Genomic DNA, 19,519 nt, shown 5'->3' with positions numbered 1-19,519 from the left:
TGCCATTTAATATGTTTCTCACAATTAATGTGCCTGTGCTCTCACTTATGCTTGGGAAGACCTCTCAGTAAACATCCTCAAAGTTAACTCATCATCTTCCTTCAACCTTTACCCTATGCTTTAGAGTAATTTGAATCCAAATTCTTAATTTCTATTGAAACATACTTAATTTTGCTTCATTTCCACCTTCCAGGAGACTGCATTAGAAGGAAATGTACAGTTATTAAGGACACAAAAAAGATGTTAATACGTGGTTAGACATGCATACTAAACTCCAAAGTGAGCGAAACTCTCATACGCACCACATGGATTTTTGTCCTATCGTTTACTGGCATTACAATGAAACAGGTTTCTTTGTACACTGCTTATTAACCTGCTTTTCTTTCAAAGGAATGTGAAGGTCAACATAACTAAAACTATTCCCCCACAAAACAGAGCAATGACATGTGTGTATCAATAACAGTAGTAAGGTTCTTGTCAGTTCACTTTATTTTCTCCAATCCTGAACAACAAAAGCATGTGTATCTGTAAAGCTGTTAGTCCGAACAGAAGAACACAACTGTAGAGAAGTTAGATGACTGTGGAAAGCAAGAATGTAGTAAGCATAAAAAGATGGTTTATTCCCCCAAGATTAATTAACCTACAGCACATCTTCTCGAATATATATAAAGCCAATTACAAAACCCCCAAAACCACCAGACCCTGAACTGGACTTTTTACTGCTAGAAACCCAAAAGCCCTCTTTAAGAAGGAAAATAAGAGCCAGGAATTGTTCATCTTTTAAACATAAGAACAATTTACCCATGTTTAGACCACACCTGTGAACTTCCAGTAGGAAAATCTTCTTTTTAATGAGCAATACAAAAAAATACTAACGGAGTTTGGCCTAACAGAGAATACTTCAGTTTAAACACTGCCCAAGTAATTCCCAAATGGGTTAAAACAGCACGACATAAAATAATCAGTGTTTCTCTGCTGCAGCCTCAGACTCCACTGTTTGGTGAATAGTGTGATTTTTAACCCAATATTTAAACCGTTTCAAATTCCTAAATTCTATCATAGGTCACCTATTGACTTGTCAAGCAGCTCTGAGCAGTGTCTGTAGAGTAACAGTATTCTAGTGGAAGCCAAGTCCCAAAACAATTGCAAAACCAAAAAAGCCACATAAGATACAGATCCCCACACAGAGAAGCAAACTACACATAGGCAAAAAAAATTGTTACGAACATTTGAAGTTCATCTTCATTTTAAGCTTTTTATAGCCTGCATGGCAAGCGCACCCAAAAGACACTTCCCAGCTTTGCCAAGGCCGACCCATTCCCCTCCTAAACATAAAAAATTCCAATCATCCTAACTTTAGCAAGGGATGGAGATGAATAGCGTATCTCGAGTTGAAGTAAATACATCCTGTTAAAAAAACCAAACAGAACACCTTTACTGAGGTAATTACTCAATGGGATAAAAATGTCCCCATTTTTTTCCAGGAAGCTTAATTAGCTCTCTGAGTAAAAACATCAAAAGATTCCTGAAAATAACCTTCTCCATGCTTGAGCTTATTCATCTAAGATGGATGTACATAGCCAACACACGTGGGAAACTGAGGAAAATTATTAGGTCCAGTACTCAGAATGAAGCCACGCATTTGCATGAGACGCAATACCTGTATAAAGGGGTTTTTTTTTTTTATCATGTTACACTTATCTTAAGAAGTAATTTAATGTTTTAAAACAGCAAAAGTTGAAAGATGTTAACATATTGCACTTCCAAGTTTGGCATGCACTTAAGTTTAGTCAGAGTATGAGAATAATTAATCCTGAATTTGCTATGACTTACAGGTTGCTGCAGGAATTCTATGACAATGGGGTACATTCTCTCGCATTTAGATGGAATTTTAATAGATCTTCTAATCCTACTTGGGAGGTAAAGGCAAACACAGGATACTTCTGCATACAGAAGTCTGCTTAGAATGGTAACTCAGGTCTTTATCCTAAATCTAAATGAAGAAGAGAATGTATGGGAAAATATTTGTTTAATTGACCAGACTACCTTGTAAAAAGTACATAAACAATGAGTTCTCCTCCAAGAAACAGAGCAAGAATAAAAGGAGCTACAAGTCAAGAGGATAAGCAAGACACCGAGGTATGAAACGCTACCAATAAATCCAGCAATTAAAACTCATCAGAAGTTCTGTTTCCCTTAGATCTGGTTTTACTGCATCTGTGTGGCCCACATACTCTGTATTACAATACTTAATGTGGGACAGAAGAAAAGAGGACTAGCTTTATTTTTGTCATAGTAGCCTAGTTTTAAATAGTTCTTATCACAGAACAAAGACATGCTCAGAAAAATTTTACAAGATGGAGTCTAAAATTACAACTTGAGGATATAAATAAAAGCAAGGAGATAAAACACAGAGAGGCTTAAGTTTATTACATGTTTGGATGACGATGATTGTTGGGAGTTTCACATCAGTACTGTTCATAGGTCATGGGTTGCACAGTCCATGCAAATCTAACTCTTCTTTTGAAATTAAAGGAAAACGTCAGATTATTGAAGTAGTACTCATTAGGCCCTAGTTTAGTGTAAGCACTGTTCAACAATGTTCAGCTACATTCCAATCTGTAATAACGAGAGACACTTATTTTTCTGGTGATTTGTAGTTGAATTGACAAGGGACCTTCTCAAATGTCTGGGTAGACCCTACATATGACTTGACACTGAATCTTCTGCATACAAAGTCTGCACATGGAATGAATATGTGCCCACACAAGTACCTAAAGATTGACTATTTTATAAAATACTTACGAAACTTCCTAAATCAATTATTTTCAAAGCAAAAAGCCCTGACCTGTTAGAAGAATAAACTAAAATTGCAGACTATACTCCCAAACTACAAAGTAACACATATAAATACTAAAATAGCAGAGGATTTCATGAACAAGGAAGAAGTAACTTACATGTGTAAGAGAGAAAAATTAGCAGTAGTTATCATTTGTTTCAGAGCATGTTTTATCATTCCTCCATCACATGGAATCAAGAAAACCCAAAACCCCAATACATTTACAATATCAACAGAACTTATTCTCAAAACACGACCAAAGACTGCAGAGCAAAGCACAGTTAACCAGCTGCAACTTCAGCAAGAGCTTTCAGCTCTTTCAAAAAACTCTCTCTTAGATTAATGAATTCAGACAGACTGGCGCCAACAAAAAAGGGTCAACATTAAAATCCCACCTGAGACACAACAACTTTTTAAATTTTTTTATTACATGTATAATATACATGACATTGATATATATATAGACATATATGGTTTTATAAATATACATTCCCTATTAAAAGTACTTGTTAAGTATGGGAATTTAATGGGAAATTAAGAAGTAACAAAAACTCTGTAAACTTTCATTTATAAATGTCTTCTAAATAAGCAGTAGGACAACTAGAAAAACATAATCTAGTATCCCAGGACACATCACCAGATATAAAGGAATTTAGTAAAGTATTTACTGAATATATGAACAAATTAATTGACTGAACGACTTTCCTGAAGGGCCTGAAAGATTAGAAAAGTTCTGAAAACTCATGCAACTATGGCAATCCTCAAAGTAAAAGAGCTATTTTGGCAATTCTGGTCAGTGTAACTTCAATCTCTAGAACGCTGATACAATATATTTAAGAGTGACGGCACTGACATGGGGCAAGGGGGGGAAAGAAAAAGAAAAAAGAAAAAAAAGTCATCCAACACTAGATTCCCTCATTAAAAGAGCATCTGGAAGGTGAAGAAAGTAACACCCCGCTCCCAAATATTAGGTTTATTTATGGGATTTCCACTCTTCAAGTCACAGAGATGGCAACCTCAAAAAAATCTGGATATTCACTGGGAGCAGGAGCATGGAAGGGAAAAGAAGTTGATACAATACAGCAAAGTCAATCACGCATTTAATGCGTCAAAAGAAAAAAAATACAAAAATATGTTCAGCTAACTAAGATTTATGGCAGACAGAGGTATGCAAAGATTTCATACCTGTTGTCCAAGTGGGCATTTGCCCCTTTTAAACCTGGTATGTTTCTCTGCTTAGCTACAAAAATTCTGTCATGTTAAAGAAGCCAAAGGACCAAGCTGGGTAATGCAATCTAACCTCAGCTTTTGAGACAGCCTAACAAGAAACAAGTCATTTTCCATCGCATCCACTTATCATCTGGGACATCTATCAAGCAACAACATCAGTGTACAGTAGTCCATACTTGTTTGCACAGTTAGCGTTCTTTTGCAAGCCCCTCCTTGCTCTAACAGGACTGCGCCCAAAATACTGCATTTGCTTTAAAACTTACTACGAGAACTACAGAAATAGAAGAGGCAGCGTTAAAAAAAAAAATTACAGCCACTTCTATGGAGTAATCAAACCAGTAAGGAAAAGAACGAGATAAACTACACTGATCTGAAAAAAGAAACAACTACTCCTACATCAGAAGAGTGTAAAATTGAGGATGTACAAGACTACAGTAGTAATGAGTTAATAAAAATGACAGAATTAAAGAAAAGATTTAAGGAGAACAGATTTTATTGCTAGTGTTGCTATGTTAGAAGATGAGTTTTATAAGACTTCCTTGTCAGTAACACACACAGGAAAATCTGGCTCACGTACATTACATCAGCCATAAAATCGGAGCATGCCATATAGCGCAACTGTATATAAAGCAGCAGTTTGAAGAACAGGAACATCAGATAGAGTCTTCCTAATGGCAACATCACAGCTAGCTCACGAGCTGGTGATTCAGTCACCACAGAAGCTTTAAAAGCAGGCAGAAGAAATCCCGCCTGCTCCTCCTTCCCATTTGCTATTTGCCTGGACAAGCAGCCGTAACGGCACAGTGGAAGCAACAGGCAGCTCCTTCTAGTGAGCGTCAATACGCAGCAGCGTTCCCAGGTGAGCCACCCATGCCATGCCTCGCCTCGTGGGGACCTGCTGCCAGTGGTGTGATGGGCTGGAGGAGCTGAGACACCATGCAGCCCCACCAGTACCCCAGTGTAAAGGTATCAGAGTGGGAATGAAGGTCCACCTGTTGACGAGGTGATAACCCCTTAACAGTTAATCTACTCCCATCCTCAAACATCATGCCCCACAACTAGCTTAGGTGGATGACAAACTACCTGTACTTTCTGTGAGGTTAGTAATATTCTTGCAGTTTTAGTAGATCTGTAGGATGACCTAGTGATTTTAATACCTATCATTAGAACTAAAACCACGAAAACTATTTTTCACTTTTCCAGTTGTTAGGAATGACAGCGAAATTTAGTATTAAGTAATTAAGGAAAAACTATGCATCTGCAAAACATATCTGCAAGTACGGCACCTAACCAAACCGGTAATGCTCCAGACAATTAACAGTAAGGTCTTGTCATTACTTGTTCTAAACCATCATTTGCCCGTACCTGTCTAGCTTCACATACTGTGTTTATCACTCCAATAAAACCGGAGCGAAGAACAGCTTCCAATTAAGACTGGCAGAATCACGTTTGATTAAAGAAAAAAAAAATACACTTGAATAACAAGGTTTTTTAAAATGTTACATGTATTAAAAACTACTGTTATTTACACAAAATGCAAGAAAGTCTTCCTAGTGACCTTTCAATACTGATTTGAAGATTTCTGTTTTAAATACATGAAATTTAAATGGTTTCAAGCTTCACATAAATAGCAATGTGAGAAAGTAGTCCTGAAGTGAAGGTATCCTTCACTCTCCAATTATAGCTTGACTGAATCCACAAAAAAGTGTCATATAGTTACCAACCTTTTCAAAGTAATATTCCAATTTAAGTGGCTCCAGATACCAAGATCACATGTCAAAACACTCCCATGGTTCACATAAACCATCGGAGATTTTTTAAAAATAATTTTCAAGACTTTCTTGGATTTTCCATAATTATGCAAACATTAAAAAAGATTTCATTTTAGTAATGTAGAAATCACATATATGTGTATGTATATACATACACAAATATACCTTGCTGAAATATTAGGACGTGGTATCTCTCGTAACCTTTCAAGGATGACACTGTTTCCCCAAGTCGGTCTTTTTTGTTAAGTTTCTGTTGTATTTTATAAAAATGAAACTGTTTAAAAACAGAATGAATCCCTGCAACTAAAATGTCTTTAAACAAAACAGGGCAGAAATGTAGTTATCAAGCCTGATACCAGCCATCAGGCTGAAATCTTTTATCTGCCTACGCCCACAGTTGATTTTACTGATTTTTATCAAGGCTAATTCTGATTCCAGACTCTTAAGTTTTCATAGAAGATCTCTGTAAGTTTTATAAACATCCTTAAAGGCAAGTTTATGCAACAGAATCAAGTCTCAGTCTGACCTCTCTGGCACATAATTAGTCTAGAAGCATTTAAATAACCCAAGCTTGTAAGCATTTTAAAGAATACCAGTTTACTAAACTATGCAGCCAGTTTACAAATGTGCTCTCTAGGAAGCAAAAGCAAAGGTTTCTGATCACCCAAACACTCACATTCCCTAAAGCTGCATGCATTTTGTAGGTTGTATCTGGACAAGTACGTATTTGTCTACTTTCTGTACCAAACATACTACATCTACGACTCACTGAACCACTTGCTGTCAGCCCAGAGGAATGAGAAAGACCAACTTTGTAGCTACTGTAGCCTCCAATGAGGGCAAACTTCTCTGGACTTGAAGATCAGAAAAAAACCACTTTGTCAGAGGAAGCAAAGGCCTCGGCCACCTCAGGACCAATGTAGAGACTCTGGAAATCTGTCATCGTTAGACAAAATACTTCATAGCATGCCCTATATAATTTCCAAATATAAATGAGGTGAACCAGCCTAATGTATGTAAAACTGGTCTGTTAGTTGTGGCTACAGCTGCTATGAGTCATGTTGTAGCCTGACTTTAAAAGAATTTTAAAACTGACCCATGCTCCACATATGTAAACTTCTGCTTTCCCCTCTCAAATTCTCCTCGGGGGCGGGGGAACGGGACACACAGACGACAAAACATTTTTGGAGTTGGACAAACTACAGTCACAAGTGGATGAAACACTTCCAATTAAACGAAACAGGCAGTGGAGATTCTAACTTTGGTGACAATCAACATTGTTCATAGATGTTAAATGCTTGATGTTTCTTGGCCTGTGAATAATTCTGTTGTAGCTTTAAGTTGCACTGAGTGGAAAAACAGATGAAAAATAAGTGTCTTACTATTCAGAGGGAAAAAAGCTAGATTGCAAGCAGTACAGTATCACGGGACTCTGAAGCATCTGACAACTTTACATCCAGTGTATCCAGAAGTTCTATTTACAAATAGCCTCAAAAGGAGTATACAGAAAGGACTGAAGAGTTTTGTTGTTCTCTTTAAAGAGTAAGGGTTACCTGTTACTTTTTTATAAAGGAATGTTTGCAATCAAGATTGACTTGCACACAAAGCAAGCAAGTGAATATACCCTCTATCTTCCTAAAGCATGCTTCTCCCAGGAGATAAAAGACCAAAGAACCCAGGATGTTCTGCAATAGACTTCCTGAAACAGCATTAATAAAATATGCGGTACTGTAGTCTTGTGCAGATGTAGTCTTTTTAAAAAAAAAAACAAAACACCCAAATTATGGTATTCAGAAACCTTAATAAGGCAATCAGATAAACATGGAAAGCAGGCATGCTGACACAAATAGCTGTAGTGTCTTCTGTGCTAGAAGTATATCATTTTGTAACACCTGATTTCTCTCACACTCTGGAAATTGAGTGCTTCTAAAAGATACCTTCTTTGATGAAAACCAAAGCAACTAAACAAAGTAGCTAAAGCAATTGGCCTAAAGTCTCATTCTGAAACTGGAATCCAGTATGCAACAGTTCCTACCTAACTGTGCTTTACTCTTGCTCTCATGAAACGGGAAAACTGGTAAGTAAAGGGAAAACGCTTCATATACGACATTCATAAAAGACTAAGCAAGTTTTATTCATTAGTCTTTCTTAACCTTTCTGAAAAAGAAGCCTCTTTTATTAATTATAAATGCTGCAACTTAAGATTCATATGATATGCTACAAATGCATAAAAGCACTCAATTTTTAACAAAAGAAATTAAATATGTGAGCCTATTTGATTCTGTTTCTGTTTTGTTTCAAAGGAAAAATCTTTCATTGAACTCAAGGAAAACATATTGCTTGAGCTCTGTTTCCCCAAGCAAGGGTTAACTTTTTAATGTACGCTTGCTATAAATACTCTATGAGCAGTGACACACTAAGGGCTATTCAGAGTGATGTACCAATCTACAAGTTGTATTGCAGATTCTGACACGCTCTTCCCTGTTAAGGCAACTCTCAACTAATGCCTCAGCTTAATTAGGACTGTGGATAGGACTTCACAGGCAAGACATACTGAGCAATCTATTTTGGGAAAAAAACCACCCTATATCTCTGCACTTTTTCGAAGAAATGGCTCTTGGCTCTATAGCTAAGGACAAATTACAACTGAAAGAAACCCCACAGCACAATCTTCCACGTAACGCTGCTCTGCAGTTTCAGATGGATACAACTTAATCCAGTATCAGTGCACACACTATCATGTACTATTAAGCACCAAATTTCTACTCCAGTTGAGAGCATTATTCATACAGGAAAAAGTCTACACAGAATTTGTTAACTTCTGAAAGATTTTTTTCATTAATAGGAGTAAAAAATTTACAATTAAAATGCTGTATTAACATGTATCTAAACGGAATTTTGGAAGTTATTTAAGTGCCAGAATTGAATGAAGTCTGGTAGAGGAATTCTAGCTAAAGCATATGTGCACTATCACTTTTGTGGGCTTGTTAGCAAGTGCCTGCATACAGAAGGTATTAGTGCAAGGAGGAACTAGCACATGAATTTTAAACGCCGCTTTGTTCCGGAAGGCATTAAATACAAATGTTTGCGTGACCCATTTGCAGTATCAATCTAAATACAAGTGAATAAAAAAGACAAAAACAGAGCTGCAGTCTCACAGCTAGCGAGAAGAAAAATCGTGCTGTGCTGGCATAAGCTTTAGTTTTTACACAGCACATGAAAGCATTAGCAAAATTTTATAGAACGTCTACAAGGTACCAAAATTTAACCAAAAACCCCGCTGGAAGTTATGAATCAACACGAAACAGGCGAATTGCTAACACATAACTATTTATTTGTTCATAATGAAGACTAAACTGGCAACTTGTATACTATCCTATTCCTGCGAGACTGCGAAATCTGTGCTGGAAATGACAAAGAAATACGACTTTTTTACTTTAAGTTTCTCCTAAGAAGCCTGTTAAGGCAACATCAGTAGTTCAGACCGCTGATGTGAACTAGTATCAAACATTAAAGAAAAACCAAAACAAGTTCTAATCTTCTTACTCAAACATTTCAATTAATTCATACCAGGAGGAAAGGGCCAAAATTTTCCTTAAAAACTTAGAAGACAGAGACACAAGAAAACCTCAGATACTGAGGTATCTGAAATCTTAAGAAATCTGAAGACCTGGAACACAAGTAAAGAGCTAACAAACAGTTAAAAAAAAAAATCTCATCAACTGTCTATATTTGCAAACACAGAGTAGAGAGAATCAAATTTGTATATTATGTTAACAGTATTAACTATAAACCTAATTTTCAATTTTGGGGGAAGAAAAAAAAAATTAAGATTTTTAAATGAATGTTTAAGCCTGTTCCTTCTACATAGATCACCTATAAGATATTTGTAGAACAAACTTTCAGAAAAATTTAACATCAAAATTGATATTCCTCGTAGTCTCAAACCCTCCTTAAATTTGACACCTTAAATTGACTGTTAAATATAAAATTATGAGCAACGGTTTAGAAAATAAAGCAACTTAGAATAATTAAACTTTAAGAACAATCAAGGTTGCCAAATAACATAAATTCTTTACAGTTAAGATGCCACACACTTGTTTTTGGAAAAGTAAGCCCCTTCCCCAGAATATTTATTGATGAACTGTCACACTCAGTGTTTGAAATGTTTCTATTAAAAAAGAAACACCTTATCACCATCTCATCCTGTTTTAGCAAGCGCTATGAAGATACTTAATCTGACCATCTGTTAAAAAACCCTAGAAAATACACTCTGATTTATATGCCAGTAGGGGCATATGAATATGTATTTTAAGGTGCTTGTATATATTTTAAGGTAACTTTTTCTGTTATACTAATAAAAGACGACCGAGCAAGAAGAAGTGTGCCACACTTTAAAGAACTAAATCGTAGCATACTAATGAATATAACCAGCATACAAAGATTAATCAACAAAACCTGCTCTCTCGTTCTTGCAGAACACGAGAATCCTGTCTTTTGTGCAGTAGCAATCTAAAGAGAATTTAAATGCTCTACTCTGTGAATGTGTTGAACGTAAGATATCCTAACTGCAACGTATTTGCATGTTCTGGTCTTTTCAGAAGGGTCTACAGAGTATGAAGAGTCTCATATATACTGTTTGGGATGTCAATTTTAATTATTCTACTAAGACTTTATAAGGGGAAAAGAGACTTTTAGAGGAACCTGGATTAAAGCCAACTAATATGACAAGTAAACAGATCACAGGTCATGCTATTCATGCTCTGCCACAGTAAAACAGTAGTTATCACACCTGAAACTTTAAATATTAATAGTCACTTCCACAAATTTGAGAATTGCATATGAAGAACAAGCTAAAAAATTAGTTTTTTCTTTCTAGATTTTAGAAAGTTAGCTACTAACATCTGACTATAACTGCATGCTGTATTACATTGTTGCTACACGAACAAGTAACTACTGGCAGGTTTAAACAAGCAAGAGAGCAGGAAAAAGTACAGGGATAGTATTTAAAACTTCAGAGAAAAACAGTCCCAACAGAAACCTGAACAGACTTACCATGGATTCTGTTCTTCCAACAACAGAAAACCACATTTTGATCTCCGGGACTACAGATCCTTGAAAGAAAAAAAACAATTCTCCACTTCTCTTTCAGCCCTCAACAGCAACTACTGCTCTAGTCTGCTGGATTTTCCAAGATACCCATCAAGATAACTCGGAGCTGGATGCTATGACACAGTGTAGCGTTTATCAACACCAGCCATAACCAATACAATATTCAGACTCTTACGTAATCAGTTATGCTGTTCTGACTTCCATTTACTTTAGAGGCTTTATTAAACTTTGAAAACTGCTAGAAAAAACAAAAAGGGAGACCCTTTGTACAAGAGACAAAAAACCTCCAAATTAAACAGGAAGTAATGTGCTGGCCCACAGATGGCTAAGAAGTCACATGCGAAAGCCCCCAAAAAGCGATATATTTTTAAAGTAAACTGCATGCACACGCTGCTTCCAAATCATCTGGATTTCATAAAAACTTAACCGCAATGTGGTTGGGAGTCAGGCAGCTTTTAACATCAAAACATCTTTCAGGGTTAGAGCAACCAAATTCTGCACACAACCTCAAAAAGCAATACTGTTCCCGATGCCCGACCACTCCTACCGACTACATTTCCATATACCTACTACAAAACCTACTGCTAATAAAGCTACAGGAGTATTACTGTAAGAAAACATGCAACACCTACAAAAGGGTAGAACAACAAGTTACCTTTTTGGATCACATCTGAAGCTATACAATTTAACTTTAAATATAAATAAAAATCTGTGTAAAGTATTCAGTTCAAGAAATGCTGTTAGGTGTTTTCCCAACTTAAAAAAACCAAAACAAACCCCAAACAAACACAACACTGCTTACAGTGCTCTGGCAGCTAACAGTTGTTTTGTAACTAAACTTGTTTTCTCTGGTATGTTTGCATGTAGCATGCATGCTTACTACATGGTTGCTCAAAGGGGCCGTCCTGCCTCAGAAAACACCCTTACAGCAAAGTGAGGTGAACTAGGTGATGCGCAGCATTTCTGCTCTCTCCGGCACTGCTGGCAGGCCTGTAAAACTTCTATTTCACAGCTACTCGTATTTTATTTCATTAGAAGTAAAGCACTTCAACATTTTACCTGTCATTAGGTGGAAAGAGGATCAAATACAGGGTTCCCCAGGGACCTAACGCTTTCATATACTCCTTGACTCACCTCCTTTGGTTTTGTTTTGTTTTGACATTAATGTCAATGTGTTTGCAATCACCTAGTATCACAAACTGAAACCATCTACCATAAGAATAAGCAGGTGTACAGCATTTCAATGGGAGTTGTGTCAATTCTCTGCTTGTATAACCTTAGCTTCAACTCGAGTCATCTTTTTCAATTGCAGCAGAGAAGGCATGACAATCACTTGGTAATTCAGAACATTTGGTGTGGAAGGGGTATGTAAGGTATGGTATCTAATTTCCCTATTAAAAACTCTTAATTGGCACAGACTTTCTTTATCTACAAAACCCTGTGAACTAATAAAAACTCAAAGAATTATCAAATGATGAATTTGTTAGACGTTTCCTGAGAGGGGAGCACAGATTACTAGGAAAGCGTAGATTTTTTGCAATGGGTAGAAGGAAGAAAAGCAGCCAGTAGGAATTATTTTTCTTTACAATCTCTGAGAATCTGCCCATTTCATCCATCTCTAGAATATCACCAACCTACATTTTAACCAACTTCATCCAAAGCCAGTGACAAGTACGAGGAGCCCATTAAGACTTAACAAAAAAGGCAGGTCAGCACTGACATGCAAAGGCATTCTCACAGCATGTTACTGAGAGCAACTATTTTGTCACACCACAGGAAAAACACAACTGTTTTCCTAACCAAAGCTGAATAGTTTCAGGGTTGTCTTTCACTGGTTGGAGCAGGGCCACCTGTTGAACAGCCACTGCATCTTCTTTTATTACAGCACTTTTGAAGCACTCTAGAAACCAATAGTTCAATAAACGTAATTGGGTCAGCAATCAAACTGGGATCCTGTGCGTGGCAGCAGTAACTGTGTATTTCTGAAACTGAGTATGAGCTTTCATTTCTTCAACTCTAAGGTACTTTCATATGAGCATTTGATAGCCAACCTTTTACCATAAAGAAGTTGGAAAAACCTAAGTCTATTCTCACACTTGCCTCTCCCTCTCATTTCAGGTATTCTATCCAGTTAATGTTTAGAAAATTTTAACAAGTAGTCTATTGGATTCTTCCTCCATTTTCCTCAGCCAAAGGAAAAAAAATGAGAATTTTAATTTTTACGCTGGTAAAAGATACATGACTTGAGACATGTTGGAAAAAATATTAGTAAAGGTTAACAAGACAGGAATAGAAAGAAAAAATTCACCCACTATTGCTAGCTTCTCAGTCACACTCACTCAATTCTTTAATCTGTTCTGCTCTGGCCAGATTGAGAAAATTAATGCCTGTGTATTCTTCCTTACTCTGTTGTTTTTATGAAGCCTATTATGGGAAAAACATGCTATTAATTACTTACAATAAGCAACTTTGAACCCCTTGAAATAACCCCTTGAAAATAATTCTATTTAACTACTGCAGCAACTTGTTTCAACACTTAATGTGAGACGATTTTTTCTATCCAATGAACATTCTGCTAACTTCATATTAAGCAAAAGTTTCTATTCTATGTACACTGAAACTAAAATAAAAATCTGCCTCTTGCTTATTTCAGATCAAGATTTAAGACATAACCTTTTTAAAATCAGAATTCCAATATTGTGGCAGGCACACAGCAGCAAGATGAAATGCAAATTACTGCCTGAACCAGTGAGTGTTTCTGCAGCTGTGCTGAGATGAAGACTGCTGCTTCCATCACTGAACATGTTAAAGAAATAATGAAATTGGTTAAATAACTTGTAAAAAACTTTCCAGTCAAGCTTACACACTGACCAGTAGCACTGTTACATACTGCTAATGGAAGTTAAGTGTCAGCTGTTAAAACAACCTGTAGAAGCCAGCCAGCTCCAGCGAAAAGGGAAACTTTTTCCTCATTATATCCTGCTTCTCTCTACATGAGAAATCAGATTTCACAGTTTAAAGTGGAAAAAAAAAAATTCCCACTGCACATTTTGAAACATTCGACAGAAATGCAGATGGCAGTCAGAAGTCTGATACTTATTTAATCTGGCATATCTCAAGATCTAGTATTTTCTTCTCAGATTATTAACACATTCCACCAAAATAAGAGCAGAATACTGAGTTACATTTTTCAGATCCTGAATAGTTTCCTCAATAACTGCTGATTGTTAGCAACATACACCTTACACCTGGTATTCCTCTACAGATGTCAGAAATAAATCTTAAAAGCTGATACCGTGCAAGATTACTGTTTCAAGAACAGACTATGAAATGAGCAAAGTTGTAGAAAAAAAAAAATAGTGCTGTTTAGAAGCAATTAACTATGTGAGGTAACTTAAAAGCAGTAAAACAATCATGTTTTCAGCCCATGTACTAAGTGCCAAGGAGGACTACAGCATTCTGAAGTTTCATGTACTACACAGTGAAAAGACATGAGGAAGACTTGTTCTATCTGTTGTACACCACAATTACAACAAGGACTTTTGGAAATCACCATTGAATAATTTATAACAAGCTTAAAACTCAAAGATTATGTCTGCTATGTGACCCAGTTAATAAAGCAAAATCAACCAGCTAGTGGAGTCCTCCATCTGGTGGCTGGAATTGTATGTGCATTCTATACATTACTATCTAGTGCTACTAAGTGCAGCATACACCCACAATTTCGGCCCGTCAGGGCAAGAGGTACACCCTCCTTCACCAAGCCTCTTAATATGCTGTAGCTCTCTACTATGAAGAAGCAAAACTGAAGTCATACATGCATCTGTACACTGTGCAAAAGATAAGGCGTTGTCTTTATAGCAGGAAGTATACAAACTTTATTGTATATATTTGAATTATTTTTTCATCAAATTAAAAAAAAAAAACCCACACATTTTGTTCTTTATATTTACTGCTTTTCTTTTCCTAGATACTTCCACTACTTTTCAGCAGAAGTGCTAAATAAGCCTGTTTATTAATTCCATTTAATAACACTGCCAATTTTTGGCTCTGAAAAATGAATAAACCTGTAGTAGAGGTTTAAACTTAAATGTCATAATAACTACATCCATATTATGTTTCATCTTGTATTGGTCACATCTGTGTATTTTATGGAAACATTCCCCAGCCAGAATAAAAGTATGATCAACATGATGAGCACAACAAACTTAAGGGAAATAGATTTTTCCATTAACATTTTCCACAGTAGGCTGATAAAGAAAAAAAAAAAAAAAAGCAGCTTTTTTCAGTAACACTTAAACAAACTGACTTCCATACCTTGGCAGCAACAATGCTCAGGCCCATTCCATTTTGTTTTTTTAGTGTTACAGTGATAATTTCAGGTTCTTTCCTCAAAGGCTGAGCCTATCAAAAAGGGAAGGGGAAAGAAGAAAAAAGACAAGAGTTCATATTCACTGCCAGGCTAGGAAAATTACTGCGCAAAATAGTTCATCTACAACCAAAACTAAGTTGTTAGTGCAGCAGAAGATCTCGCACCCTAAATAATATGTCTGGTACTCCATTTTAAAGGTAGAATCGCTAACATTTGATTAATATGGATTCACATTATCAAGTACTACACCTGTGTTATGAACACTGCCGAAGCTTTGAAGTCTACCTATTGTTTCTCCTTCTCTAATTCAGTAAAGAGATTATTAATGATTCACAATTTGAAATAAAACCGTAGTAACTTTTAATGAAAACTGAAGTTCAGACTCAGTAGGCCCCTATTAGAAAGGTGAGGGTGATCTACACGGAGCTCAGTTTTTAGTGCTACATCTAGAAGATAATAGTTCTGCAAAGATATTAAGAGGCCAATTAATTTCAAAGGCAGAGTTAAAGCCTTGAAATAAAGTTCCAAAAATTTTCACTTCTGAAAACTCTAAGTTGAATACAGCCCGAGCCCATAAACATGTCCAGTAATTTTTTTATATCCTTGCAACATTGCCAGTTCTCTCTACTCAAAAGGTTGCCATCACAGTCTGCATCAGCTGAAGCACATAAGTTAAAGCACTCTAGCTTGTATCCATACTAAAACCTGCTAACTGCAAGTTCCACAAGACCCATGACAAAGTAAAAATATAAGCAAAGGAAATTAATTTAAAAAAAAAAAAACACAACACTTTTTGATTAAGTTCAAGTATTAGAAAAGCAAGTAGTTTGTAAGCTAGGAGATTTCTAGCAGTCCTGTGCCAAGGACGGCAGAAGAACAGAATCTGTTCCTACTTTATTTAGGATTTTTTCCATTAATTTAAATAGAAACATTACTAAACTAATTCAACAAAAAACATACGCACTGGAAAAGGTAAGCCACTAGTAACATAACCTTGCCATTAGTCTATACTGAATTTCTCTCTTGCTCTAAGAATAAAAGAAATTCTTCAGTGAAAATTTGAGGAGTGCCTAGCCTGGGCAATTCCCCAGACTACCAACAGAAGCAGAATTGTGAGAATAGTTTTGGCTTGGGGAGGGGAGGAAAAAAAGGAAGGAAGAAGGAAAAAAAACCCAAAAAACCTCACAGCTATAAAATGGAACATTTACCTAGCATTTAGATAATGTAGACTTGTTGCACCAAGACGTGATCTGTGAACCGGCATTTAGAGCACCGCTCAGACACCAAGACTAAAGACTTTTAGAACTCTGAAGCTTAGCACATTCAATTAACATACATGCTCCAGAGAGAAGAATGATTAGATTGGGTTATTTCAACAGTCTTACATGGTATTCATTTCCACAGATGAATGAAATAGTAGCATCCAATCATCCTGCATTTCTTTATCAAGCCTTTTTAAGGAAGACTGGCCAGAACTCTACTTTAGCTTTTCCTTAGTATGAGGAACAGCAACTACCTAGTATAACTTCAGATTATTTTTCTTTCCACTAGCTCTAAAAAATGCATTTCTTAGAGTAACAAAGGGAGGAGGAAGAGCATGATGTCTCAAGAATGTCTCTGCTATATTTTCCTCAGTCAAATGCCCATTTACCAAAATACCAAGCCTACAGAGCCGGGCTTATCAGTTCAAGACTGGGCTCTGCTGTATCAGTCATACAGATTTAGGAGATGCTCTCTTCCGTAAAGTAAACATGTTCTTTAGGCCACTGCAGCAAGACTGCATAAAGTCATCTAACAAATGTCAGGTTCTGAACAGAGTAAATGAAGCTTTCAAGTCCCTCTGAATAGTGAGGGGCAAGTATCTTTCATAGAAGGCTTGAAGAAAATAATTCTAGTTTCATGTTGGCCGCCTTGATTTCATTGAAATACTAATTATAAATATGAAGCTATTTCTGTTTAGTTGCTCTAAAAATTGTTTCACATAAAGCCACCATCTTTCCAAAACCAAGTTGTTCCGTAACTTTGATATTCTTGGTTATCGCATATTCAAAAAACCAGCCAACCAAAACAAGCAAAAAACCCCACCCCCGCCCCCCCCCAAAAAAAACCCACAAAAAACTAACACGACACAAACAAAAAGCCCGCCTACAATAGAAAAAAGCCACCTCACAGTGAAGTGAAACCCTTCTTTAATAAGTATAATGCAAAGGAATACTAAAGAACTTTTCCTGAAAACCTAGCAGAAAAAAAAGTACCAGATCACAACATTTACTTGGTAACTGCCAGTTTATAAATAAAAGCAGCCTGCACCTCCATTCACATTTTAAGTTATTTACAGATGCATGTCCATACATATTTTTGACTGTGTTTAAAAGGAATTTGTTCACTGTTTACCCCCAGGGTGGGGGAACACGACAGACAAAGTTTGCTTATGCGAGTTCTATCATGCCACAGCCTAGAAAAATGCTGACTTACAAAAATCTGCAAATAGTTCCTTAAATTCACCAAATCACTGGTGAACTACATGTTTAATGATTAAGCCTGTTCTTCCTAATAAGGATTAAAACTCATCACATAAAACACACACAACAAGATATCAGTTTTGACAATTATTCACTGAATCAATACTTACTAACTCAGCATTCTCATGTGACAGGTGACTTTCATAGTCTGCACCCTCAAAGTATATTGTCCACGTGCCTGGTGACCGTGGATGAGGTGTTAGTCTACAAAATCCTAAAAGAGAAAGTAACATCAACGTAGTCATGGTATTTTCTTAATAGATTAATTAAAATCAAATAGCCTGCCACAAGGAAATACCAAATAGCAGTATTTACCTTTTAATATTCATTAGTATGTTGAATCCTGCATCTTAGATGCCATTATATGCTTCACTGCAATTTTATGGCATCGACAAAATCCTACAGTTCTATAGCTGCTGCTTCAGAGAAACATATGTATTTAAAAACACTACACGCTCATAGAAAACTCTTGGGCTGCAAAATACTGCTTGTACCAACCAGACTCAAAAAAGACATGAAACACCAAGTCATCTTTTAGAATACAAGCCACCAGAACTCTGAATAAGACAGCACCACAGAAATCTTCTGCTTTGCAGAGAGTCTAGCTAACTGGTCTCAGCACAGATTTGGCAGAGGTGAAGCTTTGCCTGGACTCGTTGCTTTTTTTAATGCAACTATGCAATTAAAAGCAGGCTTTTGTTTGATTTGTTTTTGTTAATTGAGCAATTCCTAGAATTTTGAAAAAAGGAGCCACAGCAGCTGAGAAGTATCCAACATCGTCTCCTAAATCAGGGTCAGCGAGAATCCACATCACAGTCCAATTACAAATCACTCCATCCAAACAGATGAGATTCTCCTCCTCAAAGACCATCTTTCAGCAATTCAGTTTACATTGATTTACCGCAAACCAGTCCCTCAGCATAATTTAAGGGATACCTAAAAAGTAAAATTTTGAATGCATGCATTAAAAAGGCCTTACTTGTAATAACTATACAGACATTTGTATAGCAAATGAATTATACTTACTAATTAAAGGATTTATTCTACTAGTCTTGTTTAGTCTCAAGACTACATCCTCTGTAACTCACTGTACTTTCGAAACAGTCAGTTTCCTACTATTTTTTTTTTTTAAATGCAAGAATATGGCTTTTCTATAAACTAAATTGGAACCAACAATTGCAAAGCTTCACTGTAGGATAGAGTAAATCTGCTTTGTTGATAGCCTCCTTTGCTGTCCTACCTACCATAATATTCCTGTGGAAATTTTTAAACAACTGCTTTTCAAGCAGAAAATTAAGAAATTATGTAACAAAAAAGCTTCTCATAAAATTGAGTAGCACGAGATAAGGATCATAACTTGTTCATTCACTGTAAATGCTCTGACAGACCCCCTGCTTTACTTTCTCAAGTTGAGGTCACTTTCGTCCAACTACAAGAGCTCTCTACTCATCATCTGAAATTTTGTTGGACTGCAAATGCCCAATCCATACACTCTTACGTTGATGAACATTAAAAGAACTATTTTAAGCTTGTGGTTTTTTAATGTTATATGGAAGCAGCTGATGAGTAAAAAAAGTGACTTAACTATTTAATTTACATTAGCGTTAAGAGTAAGTTGACTGTGAAATTGTTGAAGCATTACAAAATTTACATTTATGTACATTTTTGCTGC

At 36.3% G+C, this 19,519-nt stretch overlaps 1 protein-coding gene across 21 annotated transcripts in view; it reads right to left on the bottom strand.

Moving 5' to 3' along the window:
• Positions 1 to 19,519, bottom strand: part of AFDN (afadin, adherens junction formation factor) — a 135,725-nt gene that overhangs the window by 27,346 nt on the left and 88,860 nt on the right. For all 21 annotated transcript variants that reach the window (XM_076334006.1, XM_076334010.1, XM_076334008.1 and 18 more), the window contains 2 exons: positions 17,958 to 18,061; positions 15,271 to 15,357 (listed from right to left, as the gene is read on the bottom strand). In XM_076334006.1, coding sequence (XP_076190121.1) covers positions 15,271 to 15,357; positions 17,958 to 18,061 — 191 coding nt within the window. The remainder of the gene's footprint in view (positions 1 to 15,270; positions 15,358 to 17,957; positions 18,062 to 19,519) is intronic.

This window comes from Aptenodytes patagonicus, chromosome 3, assembly GCF_965638725.1.
Source record: "Aptenodytes patagonicus chromosome 3, bAptPat1.pri.cur, whole genome shotgun sequence".
In the NCBI taxonomy this organism is placed as follows: Eukaryota; Metazoa; Chordata; class Aves; order Sphenisciformes; family Spheniscidae; genus Aptenodytes; species Aptenodytes patagonicus.
Note: the sequence above shows the minus strand (reverse complement) of the source record. Positions and strands in the feature narration are given on the sequence as shown.